Raw genomic sequence first — 12,500 nt, 5'->3', positions numbered from 1 at the left:
TTAGTTTTTTACTACTGTGTTAAATTTAAACTAATAACTTGTATCTATAAATGGTGATATACACCATTTAATGAGAGGAGATTTGTTGCCTGTCAAAGTAAAAAACAGTAAAAGCATTGCTCTCATAAAACTATTATCTGCTAATGTAATTTAACCAAACAAGTGTTTATGAAGCATGGAGCCGTCTATTGTTTTTACTACTTGTGTTAAATTTAAACTAATAACCGTATCTATAAATAAATGGCGACACACCATTTAATGACGTTTTGGAAATGAAGTTTTTGATATAAAGTTCAAACCCTTTGGCTCTCCACTCAACTGCCCCTCCGTGTGAAATAGCTCAGACGAGATAATAGTTTGGCTATTCATCACACAAACAAAGGACCTTATAAGTCCATAACAGGAAAGGTTTCACTCCCTCCACTGTCTAGTCGGTTCAACACTCCCACTTCACAGTCTGCGCGTACCGTACAGTAATAAAACCTGTCATCATGTTTCACCGTTAGCAATCAGTCGCTGCACAGGGATGGGTGACATGATTGGGGTGCAGGAGACACCAGAGCTCGGGTGGTGACATGAATGCAGTTAACTAGCTGGGAGAGGAACAGCAGGAACACACACACACACACACACACACACACACACACACACACACACACACACACACACACACACACAGTCACACACACACATACACACACACATGGAGACACGAAGACAGTATAATGTAGGACAACACAACAGACCTGTACTTCAATACAGGTCTGGCAACAGGGGTGCAAACACAATATGTGTTATCGACCATGAAATCAGCGTCCAACAGACTTCTCTGTTACATGACTTTGACCTCGTCCACACAGACCTGTTACACCTCATCTACACAGGCAAGAGGCGAGCGTTCCGACGGCGATATCATGTGAAAATATCACGTTTTCAGGCCTGTTTTAAAAGTTCCACAGTCTGCGGCACTCTCAAGTCCATGGGGAGGCTGTTCCATAGGCGCGGTGCTGCCGAGCAGAAGGCCTGGTCCCCCATGGTGCGCAGAATCGCAGATTGGTATCTGGGACCTGGAGCAGAAATTTTTTGCAGATCTGAGGGTGCGGGTGGAGGTTGTTTTTGGATGGTTGATGAGTTTCTGTGGGTAGAAACCCCTTTCTGAAAAGGTTGATGCGTTCCTGTCTTGACGGTTGTCCCCTGTCCGTCCGTCCGTCTCCCCACCACAGGTACACGCTGATGATCGAGTGCTGGCACCCCAAGCCGGAGAGGCGGCCGTCCTTCTCGGAGCTGGTGTCTCGCATCTCGGCCATCTTCGCCAGCTTCAGCGGCGAGCACTACGTGCTGCTCAACACCACCTACGTCAACATCGAGAAGATGAGCCCCTACCCCTCCCTCCTGCAGTCCTCCTCTTCCTCGTCCTTCTCCTCCTCCTCCTCCGCCTTCCCCTCCACCTCCGCCTCCTCCCTGCCCTCCCCCTCGCACGGCTTCAGGCACCACCTGGAGCGAGACTGTTGCACCTGAGAGAGGACAGAGGGAGGGCGAGGGAGGAAGCCTCGTAGTGAGAGAGGCAGACAGAGTGGAGAGAGCGGATTGTTGATGAAGACTATAGGGGAGGCGAGGGAACTATAATGAATTGCATTTTTATGGCGCTTTCCTATGCACTACGTGCCTACTCAAAGCGCTTTACAATGGTTCATTCATTCATACATTGGGAGGTGAAGTGGCGAACAGTCGCCGCCAGCGTCCTCACTTCCCACATTCACACACCAATGGTGGCAAGCTCACACCGACCGACTCATTGGAGGCAGGTCGGGTTCAGTGTCTTGCCCAAGGACACTTCGACATGTGGACAGGAGGAGCCGGGATTCGAACCGCCGACCCAGGGATCATTGGACGACCTGCTCTAACTCCTGAGCCACAGCCGCCCGAACTACTGTATGTATATGTACCAAACACTGGACCTTGAATGCTGAGGAATCAAAACAAAACAAAAGAGTTCCTTTGGAACTCTCTGTGTACATAGACGACGTCTGACCTTCTCAAGCACGGTGGCTGAAATGACTCTGACCTCAGTGACTTCACCCTCCACTCTAAAGGAAGCTCTCCCATTGACCCCATGACCTCTCATTGACCACCAGGGACCACCGAGGTCAGCCCCCCCTGTGTTCCCTACAAGACAATTACACCACGCAGAGGAACGCCTCCGCAAAGATTTTTTCAATGGACAAAGCCACTGTCAACCGAAGCACAATGCCGCTAAATGGAAAAGATCTCACCCAAACCTCTCATGGACCGCCCACCCCCTCCCCACCACCACCACCAGAGAGAGATATATAGTGCTCCATGGAGGATTGGGTAGGTTTGGACCGCCCGCCCCCCCACACCAAGATATATAGCTCCGTTCCGTGGAGGATTGGGTCGGTTTCCGCATGTTGGCTTTTGATACGCAGGATGTGTGTGTGGGGGGGGGGGGGGCCCGGATATTTTTCCTGCCGTGCGACGTTAATGTGAATGCTACGACGAATGGCCATGTATTGTATACTGAGAAGAGTATAGAAGAAAAAGAAAAAAAAACAATGTCCCCACCTCCGCACTACAGTATTTACCACTGTAATATGCCTCCCGCGCATTGCATGCCCCCCCCCCCCCTCGCCTGCACTCACACAATGAATGAAGACGCCTTGCTTTGTTATTAAGCTACACCATCGCCCCGGGCGTGTAAAGCGAGGCATTGGGGGGGGGGGGGGGGTCGATCGGGTCGGGTTGGGGTGGGGTGGCGTTTGTGGGGCGAGTGAGGGGTGGGGGGTGGGGGGGATGGGGAAGGGGAGCCCACCGCCTGCCTCCCGCGTGCAGTTCACTGGATACCTTTATGTGTATAATTATCTTTGACGATTAGCTTTTGATGTTGAGCTTCTCTTGGAGAGAACGTTCCAATGACTCACCTGAGAGGAATCTGCAGATGTTTCCCAGGTGAAAAGGGTTTATGCATCCGTCTTCTCCCCACCTTTCTTTTTTTTTTATGGAACACTTTGAGTTGAATCGTCCCGTCATAATGTCGACAGAGTACATGTCAAAACAGTACAAGGTCTGACTACGTGCGCACACTTGAAGGCCTGAGGATTCTGGAAGAAGGAAGAAAGAAGAGAAGGAAAAAAAACCCAGCTGAAAAGGAAGGGAACGAGAAGTTGAACCATTGTGGATGTTTTTAGGTCTTTTTTTAAACGGTTTTGATGAATTGTCTTGAGTTGCTTACCGTATGTCGATTCTTTTCCATTTCCCCCCCGACACCAATTTCATAAAGGAAATTGGTAATAATGCATAATGAGGGCTTGAAGCCAGATGAGTGTAAGCAGGCTCTAATTACATATTATTCTCTTCTTCTTCGTTTTCCATAATTGTATTGGTTCTATTAGTTTTGGATTTTATACAATCATAACCACTTGAACCCCTTGAACCCTATAGTGTCCCGATTCTATGCCGAACATTCGCTGAAAGTAACAGATCTACAAGCTCACTGTTGCAAAGTGTTTGAGCTTGTATATCTATGAGCTTGTAGATCATCCATTTTCAGCAACGTCTATATAGACGGTATATACGTTGAAAAAAACTGACATTGACAATGAATGGAAAATTTACGTCATAATTATGTCTGAACAAATCGGCTATTTTTGTGTTAACACAAACATTTAATGCCATTGACAATGAATGGAGAATCTACGTCATATAATGTAGACGAGCAAATCGGCTGTTTTGCCTTAACACAATGTCCTGCCTTGACAATATGGTCATACATCATGAAGCTGTATGATGATAGAGTGCCACTCACTTCACACAGGTGGGATTTTTAGACCTGTAGGCCTATACGTCTATTAGACAAAAGACTGCTCAGTGGGATGCTCAACAAAGTATACGGGGTTTAAGTGGTTAAGATACTGTATATTATATTACAAATTGTGTACAACTTAGCTGACACACTGCTGGCACCAATCCCTCAATATGTGACTGTAATCACTGTCGGTGACTGACGGCTGTACATCGTTGTATATTTTTGGACGCTTGTGTAGCTATTATGAAGAAACACTTCAATGTCAAGCAATGACCCTCCCCCGTCCCCTGGCTTTGTGTAGCGTTTGTGTTATTCTCTTTCGAATGGCTGCAGATGGCTTCAGAGCCATTGACTGATTGACAGGTATGAATGTTTGCTATGACAAGAAAATTGCTGTACTATATTTTTGTATTATTGATCATTGATGAGCCTGTAAGTTTGGAGTGACACGTTGGGGGGGGGGGGGGGGGTGAGGAGGGGTGGGGGGTGATCAAATATAACAAAACCACTCAAATCAATCCTTTTGATTTCACTCGACGACTGTCGACAACTGCCAATTTGTAAACAATGAGGGATTGTGTCGCTGGGGGTTTTGTCCGCTGTGTACAGTACAGTGTGTTTTACTGTTTATGTGTGCGTGCATGTGTGTGTGTGTGTGTGTGTGTGTGTGTGTGTGTGTGTGTGTGTGTGCGTGCGTTTGCGTGTGTGTTAATGTACCTTATCGTCACTGTTGGGACGACAGTGCCAACTACAGTATCATGAATGAAGAGAGAGACAGAGAGAGAGAAGACAGTGGCGAAGAAAGCACTACTATAGAACAGATCAAATAGTGAGTATAAAATAATAATATGATAAAACAGTGGTATTGCAGGCCAGTTACTGCATGGACACATGCTCCTGGGTTCCCATTTCTGTCATGTCTTCCAGAAGTCGCAGCTAATGCATGATGGACAACCCCCTGCCGGCTTCCCACGTACAGTACCAACCTTTCCATTGTGTTTGCTGCCGAAAATCTAAAACCGGGCCTCACGCCGTTGCTCCCTATTTGGAACTTTAACATCAAGTTTGCTCCGGTGTGGTCCTTCCGTCTTGTCTTAAGAAAACTGGAGTAAAGATGACCTTGTGTCAAATATTTGTTACAACAACATATCTATACTACAACCACTTGGTCTATGCTTCTCACTGTATGCCGTGTGAGTGCACGTTTTTGTGTGTGTGTCTGTGTGTGCGAGTGTCTGTCTCTGTGTTGTGTATCTCTATGATTTAGCTGTCGTCTGTCTGTAAAGGTTTTGAAGGTACCTGTCCTTATGTGATGTCTCAGTGTAATAAAGCTATCTTATCACATCACCTCTCGCAGCTGTCTCTTCTTGCGCATCTTTTCATTTTACAAGGCGTTTTAACAGCCATAAAGCCGGCATGATTTATAATTCCTTGTAAAAGAAAATAAAGCAGGGCTGTACATTTTCGTAATGACTAAAATGGTAAATGTGCATTTATATAGTGCTGTGTGGACAATATAATAATTCATTACTACTCAAGTTCATAGCCGAGTTCATGGGATTACAAGTTAAATAGTCACTCATGTGTTCCTAGCTTGCCGAGGACAAGACATACAGAGCTCCACTAGTCTGCACCACAACAGAGTTGAACAAGGACATTACACTCCAGTGACAGACAGCATTCACTGGAGTGGAATGCCCTTGTTGAACTTTGTTGAACAGTCAGGCTGGACAGAAACTTCTGTGTTTAACTGTCTTGTTGCAGGTGAGATATCATAAAATGGGTTAACTTAGACACATATTGAAGTAGTGTACCAGGGTGTATTTTGATGGTGTAAAAGTTGTCCGTTTGTCTCCGCAATGTTTGGTGTAGTAATGTCCTGTTTAGCAGTTTAGCCTAGCAGCAGCTGAGCTTAACGGCTTAAATCTTAGCAGCTAAAGCTAACACTGTGACTGCAGACAGAGGCCCCTAAGCTGCTACTGTGTGTGTGACTCTGTTTTCTGAAGAATTCATTCATTTAAACTCACTGTAATAGTAGCTTATACTATTTTAGAACCATAACTATTTGGTGTCAAGTATGTTTGTTATTTTGTTTAAAACTATTTTGTGTTTATGTGCTATCTGTATATGTTAGTTAGTTGCTGCGAGAGTGAGGTCTATAGCCAACACCAACTCGGGATTCCTGGATCGCTGCCCTCCACAAATTCCTATCCAACATCAGGTTCTTGAGCTCTGCAGTGTTGTCAGGCAAGCTGTCGCGCCGCAGCACGTCGACATAGGTGGTACGCTTCTTTCCCCTCCTGGCTTTGCCCTGGGTTGGCTAGCCATATAGGGTCAATTTACTTGCCTCAAGTTCTGGGTGCCTGACGCAGTGCCGGTGGTCACCTCACCACCGAAAATCCAGACTATGAATAGGCCTTAAGTGTCTTGCTCAAGGACACTAACCCACCCAGGGGGAACCCAGGATCGAACCGGGAACCTTCCAAACCTTCCATCCAAGTGGCCGCTGTTGTACCTCCTGAGCCACTGCCAGTCGTTAGTACCCCTACGTTCATTGTTGAAATGACAGCACTATACCTGCTAGCATAAAGGCCCTTTATTCCTTGTTTCCTAGTTTCCATTTGTTTGGTGCGTAAACGGATGTGAGTCAAGTGTCCCGGCTTCATGGGCAGAGAGCAGTACGAGCAGGTACATGCACTCACACACACACACACACACACACACACACACACACACACACACACACACACTGCAATTCAGCTCCACACAGCACACAGCTGTCCAGGATTATAAATTACTCTTGAATTTTGTCCAAGAAAAAGTTTCATTGTGCCAGCTAAGTACATGAGATAAGGCAAGATGACATAACACATAACTGAATAGATCCCTGGCCTGAGGTGTAATTGGATGTGTTATCTATAGTTACCCTTTCAAAAGTATTGTGATTTCAATGCTGTGCTTTCAACAGCTGTGCGAGAGTAACCAACTCTATTAACAAACAATGAATGCCACTAAAATGGTGCATGGCAGAATGATAGCATTGACCTGGAAGAGGCCAGACAAACCAAGTATTACACAGTGGTTCAGGGAAATGTCTTTATGTTTACCTTTGGAAAAGATTGCATACATTCTTAAGGACAAACAAGAAATGTTTCAGGAGGTGTGGGACCACTTTATAAGTTATATTAAGAACAATAATTTGTCACATTTAATGGATGGAGCTGAAGAGGAGTAGTGCTGTTTTTGCGGTTATTGTTGTTTTGCTTTCTTTATATCAGTAATTGTCTTGTAATGTTCATTGTTGTTTTTTTGTATATTTGCGTGTAAAAAGGAAAATAAATACATAAAAAAAGAAGAAGAAGGTGAACGGCCCCAATGTGAGACCGGGAGGGGACGTTGCTCGGATAAAGACGGCTCGGTCATTATTCGGATAATCACTCAGTCCGTGTGAAACGCGCACCCTGTTTGCACAACTTTAAAAGTACACACACACACAGACGTTGCCCTTTTGTGTCACAGTCGTTAGTTCACGCTCCTTCACTGCACCTTTGTTCTCATTGGTTAACGTCGACCTCCGACCCCTTCACCTCCCCGTAGCCTCTCCTCCTTCGACCTCCAGGTATTGTTGTCTAGACTTCTTCTATGGCCCAGTCGTGACCGTGGCTTTCATTACACGCCGTCCCCCGTGGAGTTGCTTAGCGACCTTGGGGTCCGAAGAGCTTTATGGGGGCCTCGCTGAGAACTGAGGCTTAAAGCGATGTGGTAATCTGCTGTTTTTGGAATGCCTGGCTTGAACCCTCCCTCGCTCTCTCTCTCTCTCTCTCTCTCTCTGTCTCTGTCTCTGTATAAGATAAGATAACCATTTATTGGCCCAGGGAGGGAAATGCAGGTGTCATGGATTAGAAGCAACAGCAGTAAGAGTGAAACACCAAACCAAGACTAAACACAGACCGTGCTGCTGGCCATAGTCATAGATATCTATGACTATGGGCCAGCAGCACGGTATGTGTTTAGTCTTGGGATTGGATCTATGAGTACACAACTATGAAGTTGTGTACTTATAGTCTATCAATAAATAATATTTCCCGCCGCAGCACTTCTTGTATTAGGCTGTCACCAGTTCATGTGGGAGCTGCATGGTCTTTAGAGTCGGGAGACCTGCCTGCTCAGATTCTAATAGTGAGAGTTCAAACATTTTTCTTCCCACGCAGGTTGCCTCTCTAATCATTCAGCTACATGGCCTCCCAATTGGACTAGATTGGTTGAATAATACTTAATTAAAAGGTTTGAGTTAGTGATGCATCGGTGTATCGGCCACGCCATCTGTATCGGCCGATATGTGCTGTTATCGGTCAGTATCGGTATCGGCAACTAAAACTGACATTCACCGATGGCAGAGGCCGATGTTTAGCTGTTGTTGATAAGCATACATTTTGCGTTGGCTACGACTGTATGTTGGTGTGGTGGTTATCTGCAGCCTACCAAGCTGTAGATTCTGAACATTTATTCCTTGTATATTGAGATGTATTTGTTTCCCTGGCAGAAAAGGGGGAAATAAAAACAACAAAAACTAAATAAACATATCGGTATCGCTATCGGCTAAATTGATATTTCAAACATCGTTATCAGCCAAGAATTTCCACATCGGTGCATCCCTATAGTTTGCGTGCTTCTTGAGGTGTTTTTTAAAAGGTGACTGGGCAGTCTAAATACTTTAAAAGGTGACTGGGCAGTCTAAATACTTTAAAAGGTGACTGGGCAGTCTAAATACTTTAAAAGGTGACTGGGCACAGTGGGCAGTCTAAATACTTTAAAAGGAGACTGGGCAGTCTAAATACTTTGGTCATGGTATTCTCAGAGCCAGAGAGAGGAATAATGAAAGGAAGGAGCTCTGGTCTGGTGCAGTGGTGGAAAAAGTAGTCCAATGTTTCACTTAAGTATAAAACTATCAATCCTGCAATATAGAAATACTCAAAATGTACTTGTGTAAAAGTGCAAATGTTGTGGCATCAAAATGTACTTAAAGTACCAAAAGTAAAAGTACTGAGTCATAATGCAGAATAGTCCCATTTCAAGTTTTCAAATATATAAAAAATCTTTTGAAAATATACAGTACTTTGAGTCACACGAACTACGTTGCAACGTATACTTGATCCTAGGCCAGAACACCATCTGCAGGCCAGGGCACACTATTTAAATACATTAAACTATACGAAAGCTTTCCAGTAAAACTGGAGAAAACCTTTTTTAAGCCTCATTGAGAATAAGGCATGTCCGTCTTCATTTCTCTCTGTCTCTCTGGCGAGTGTCTGTCTCTCTGTTTGTGTGTGTGGCGTGTGCGTGTGTGCGTGTGTGCGTGCGTGCGTTTGTGTGTGTGTGCGTGCCTGCGTGTGTGTCTCTAACTTTCTCTGTCTCACTTTCTCTTCTCACTCCATGTTGACATCACTCAGGCCCAGGTTGGTTTGTCTTTCATCTCTTTCTCTCTCATGGTGAAAGCATCACCCTTCTCTGTCACTGCTACACGTTGGACTAGTTGACCGCACACACATGTTCAAAGAAAAGACAGGTGTGTGAGTGTGTGTGTGTGTGTGTGTCAGTGTGTGTGTGTGCGTGTGACTGTGGCGGTGGGCTTTGAGTTTGCAGTAGGTGTGCGTCGTACAGCCTGACTCACCAGGTGAGTCAGCAACTTCAGTATGCGTGACCAAAGAAAGGGCCGGTACACACAAAGTGGTGGGATACTTGCACTTGCACACACACACACACACACACACACACACACACACACACACACACACACACACACACCACTGGTGGTCCGTGGAGGTATTGCATGTGGTCCCTGTTGGAAAGGCCAAACCATATATTAGGCTGCCTTGCCAACAGGCATGCGCAGACTAGGGCCTTTGATTGGACTGATTGAGACTGCAGCGGTGGCCGAACGGTTTGCGGAGCGGTCTTGATATCGGAAAGGTCACTAGTTCGTATCCCCGGACAAGTGCCCTTGGACAAGGCATTGAACCCCTACCATGAAATGTTCTATGAGCAGGGCCTGGCTGTAAACAAGTTATTGAGCTTAGTCCAGTTACCCTGGGTAAACACTACCGTTCCTTTCCTTTGCATTACAGACACCTGTGCTGTTAATTATAATTTAGTAGGTTCACCTTGCTCTACAGAGTTCAGTTTGTGTTTGACATGCAGAGCAACACCTCCTTTTGACTGTGGGTCAGTCAATGACGATATACGTAACCACACACACATGTGTTTACTACCTCATGCAAGTATAAAGCAGAGCTACAGTACCCAGTTCTGAGTGTTCTTACCGACACGCCGACATCCTCCCTAATCAGCCTAATGCCTATACAGTCCTCCTAGTTTCAACAGTCCCTATATGACCATGCATTTATTGTATACTAAATACATTTTCTTTCCACTAGTTGAGAAACCGTGAAGTGAATGACCCATGGTGACCTATGATGAGTTCATCCATGTAGTAATTTACTGACAAGTTGGAGGTCAGGAAATTCAACAGAAAAAGGGAGCTAGAATCTCAAGAGGGGAAAATGCACTGGATTGTCTGGTTGAGTTATTAGGAAATTATTAGCATTGGTTGCGAAACAGTGGGATGTATACTCATGGGATGCATAGCAAGTGTTACAAAAGCAATAGCCCAGATCCCCACCAGTCACGACCAGTGTTGTTTTTGGCAGCAACTTTAGATTTTAGTTTTAGTCACAGTCTCTTGAATAGTTTTCATTTAGTCTTAGTCACATTTTAGTCACCCATGGAATGTTTTAGTGTTAGTTTTAGTCGACTATTATCATAAGATTTTAGTCGACTAAATCGACTTGACAGGTTGATTCTAAGTCAACCTGTGGTTGTCCCTCGTTCACAATCAGTTGAAAACCCCTGCACTATACAGCATGGCACTGGTTATATTATACATTATAGAAAAGATAAGCTAGTGCAATAAAATATAGACTAAAGATATTTAACTGCCAGTTTTCCTTACACGCACACACACGCGCGCACACACACAAACTCACAACTGATAGCAACTGATAAAGAAGGCAAACTCCCTCTCTCTTGGTCTTGGACTCAATAGCATTCTGACATACTGTAGTGACTCAGAGAGTTTAACAAATTAGTGGCCCTTTATTGAGTTTGGCGGGAGGTGGGGAGGTGGATGGAGGCACTGTGTGCCTATTAATGATCAGCTCTCCCCTCATAGTTGGAATATCTTGGCTCTTGCCATTTGGAACCGTATCAGTTGTTGTGTTTTGTTGTCAATTGACTGGTCAGCATTGCATGGATGGAGACGGAGACTGAGAGGGTTTGACTCGGGAGACGTGGGTTTGTTGGTTGTGGATGCCCCCTATTGATGCTGCTTGGATTTTGCAGCTGAAGAGGAGGTGACATTAACAATATTCTCTGGTGCCTGACATGGGGGTTGATAGTTGGCCTGTTGTTTCACAGCACGCTGCAACCATGCATAGCATATTCCGGAAGGAAATATTATGAAGAGCTGAATGCACTAGGTTTTAGAAAAGTAACTTGTTTTGACATCCCTCTAGTCACAATCGATATGGTACACAGATTCTTACATACATATAACCTTTGTCATACAACTACAAGTGCTTTTAATGTCAGGGATTGAACTGTCGAACAAAAGAAAACCTCAAGACGTTTTCAATTTTCCACATTTGGCTGTGAGAGGTGATCATAACACCCACGGCACGGAATCCATAATTCAACACCAGGGTTTCTTCTTAGATGAACACATGTATCTCACATTCATACCTACAGGCTTTTGGCCGGCGACCCGTTCATTCCTCTCTGAGGTCGACCAAATCGCATAACCCTGACATGAGTTGAATAAGATTTGTTTTTCCATCTGCTGTAACAGCAGGGTTCTGGCAGCCATCACCCATCCCCCTCCCACTCCTTGTACCCCCTGGCACACACAGTAAAGATGGGTACAGAGATCACTGTGGGCCATACATCTGGTAATGGCTCGGGCGGGCGGGCCTGGCACACACACGCACACACATACATCTGGATGCAGCAGCCTTGGCACACTGCACCGAGGGAATGATCCTTTCAGCTTCAGTTTGGCAGGCTGGACAAAAATCTGACTATAGTGCAAATAAAAGTCGGAGCTGGACAGGCTTCTATTCTATATTCTATCTGAAACATCGTTTAAGGTGGTGTTGGTTATTCAGGGGAGGTTTTGTCCAGTGTGGACTATTCTTAACGTTTTTTTACTCTCATACATGTATTGGGATCTGCCCAGCAAACCAAACCACAGCATTTATACTACGTATGCTGCCTCGAGCAACTCCACTGCAGCACTTGCAGTGAGGTGAGAGATTTGGAACGGCAAGTTTGGGCCACTTTGGTGGGATTTAAACCAGTTTCTCCTTGTCACAAGCCAAACATATGGCTTGAAATGAAACGCAGATCAGGTGAAATGAAACACATCCACCTGCAAACACAACCGAAGCATTGAGAAGTATCGACAAACACTACAGCACAGTACTGTACTGGTGGTTAAAAGTACAAGCTAGACCAAAAACACATGAGCCTGCAGGATTTATATAGTGTAAATGTGGATGGGCCCAGATTCAATCTGGCAGGGCCCCAACATACTACTTACTACTGTACATGTAGTGCATTCATA

At 45.1% G+C, this 12,500-nt stretch overlaps 1 protein-coding gene across 1 annotated transcript in view; it reads left to right on the top strand.

The window, feature by feature from the left end:
* met (MET proto-oncogene, receptor tyrosine kinase) overlaps positions 1 to 2,730 on the top strand; it is a 90,274-nt gene extending 87,544 nt beyond the window's left edge. Inside the window, exon 22 of the mRNA XM_080760951.1 lies at positions 1,224 to 2,730. Within this exon, the coding sequence (XP_080617077.1) occupies positions 1,224 to 1,518 (295 nt within the window). The 3' untranslated portion in view covers positions 1,519 to 2,730. The remainder of the gene's footprint in view (positions 1 to 1,223) is intronic.
* The last annotated feature ends 9,770 nt before the right edge of the window (positions 2,731 to 12,500 follow it).

This window comes from Protomyctophum bolini (genome assembly GCF_963924005.1).
Source record: "Protomyctophum bolini genome assembly, chromosome: 4".
NCBI lineage: Eukaryota > Metazoa > Chordata > Actinopteri > Myctophiformes > Myctophidae > Protomyctophum > Protomyctophum bolini.
Note: the sequence above shows the minus strand (reverse complement) of the source record. Positions and strands in the feature narration are given on the sequence as shown.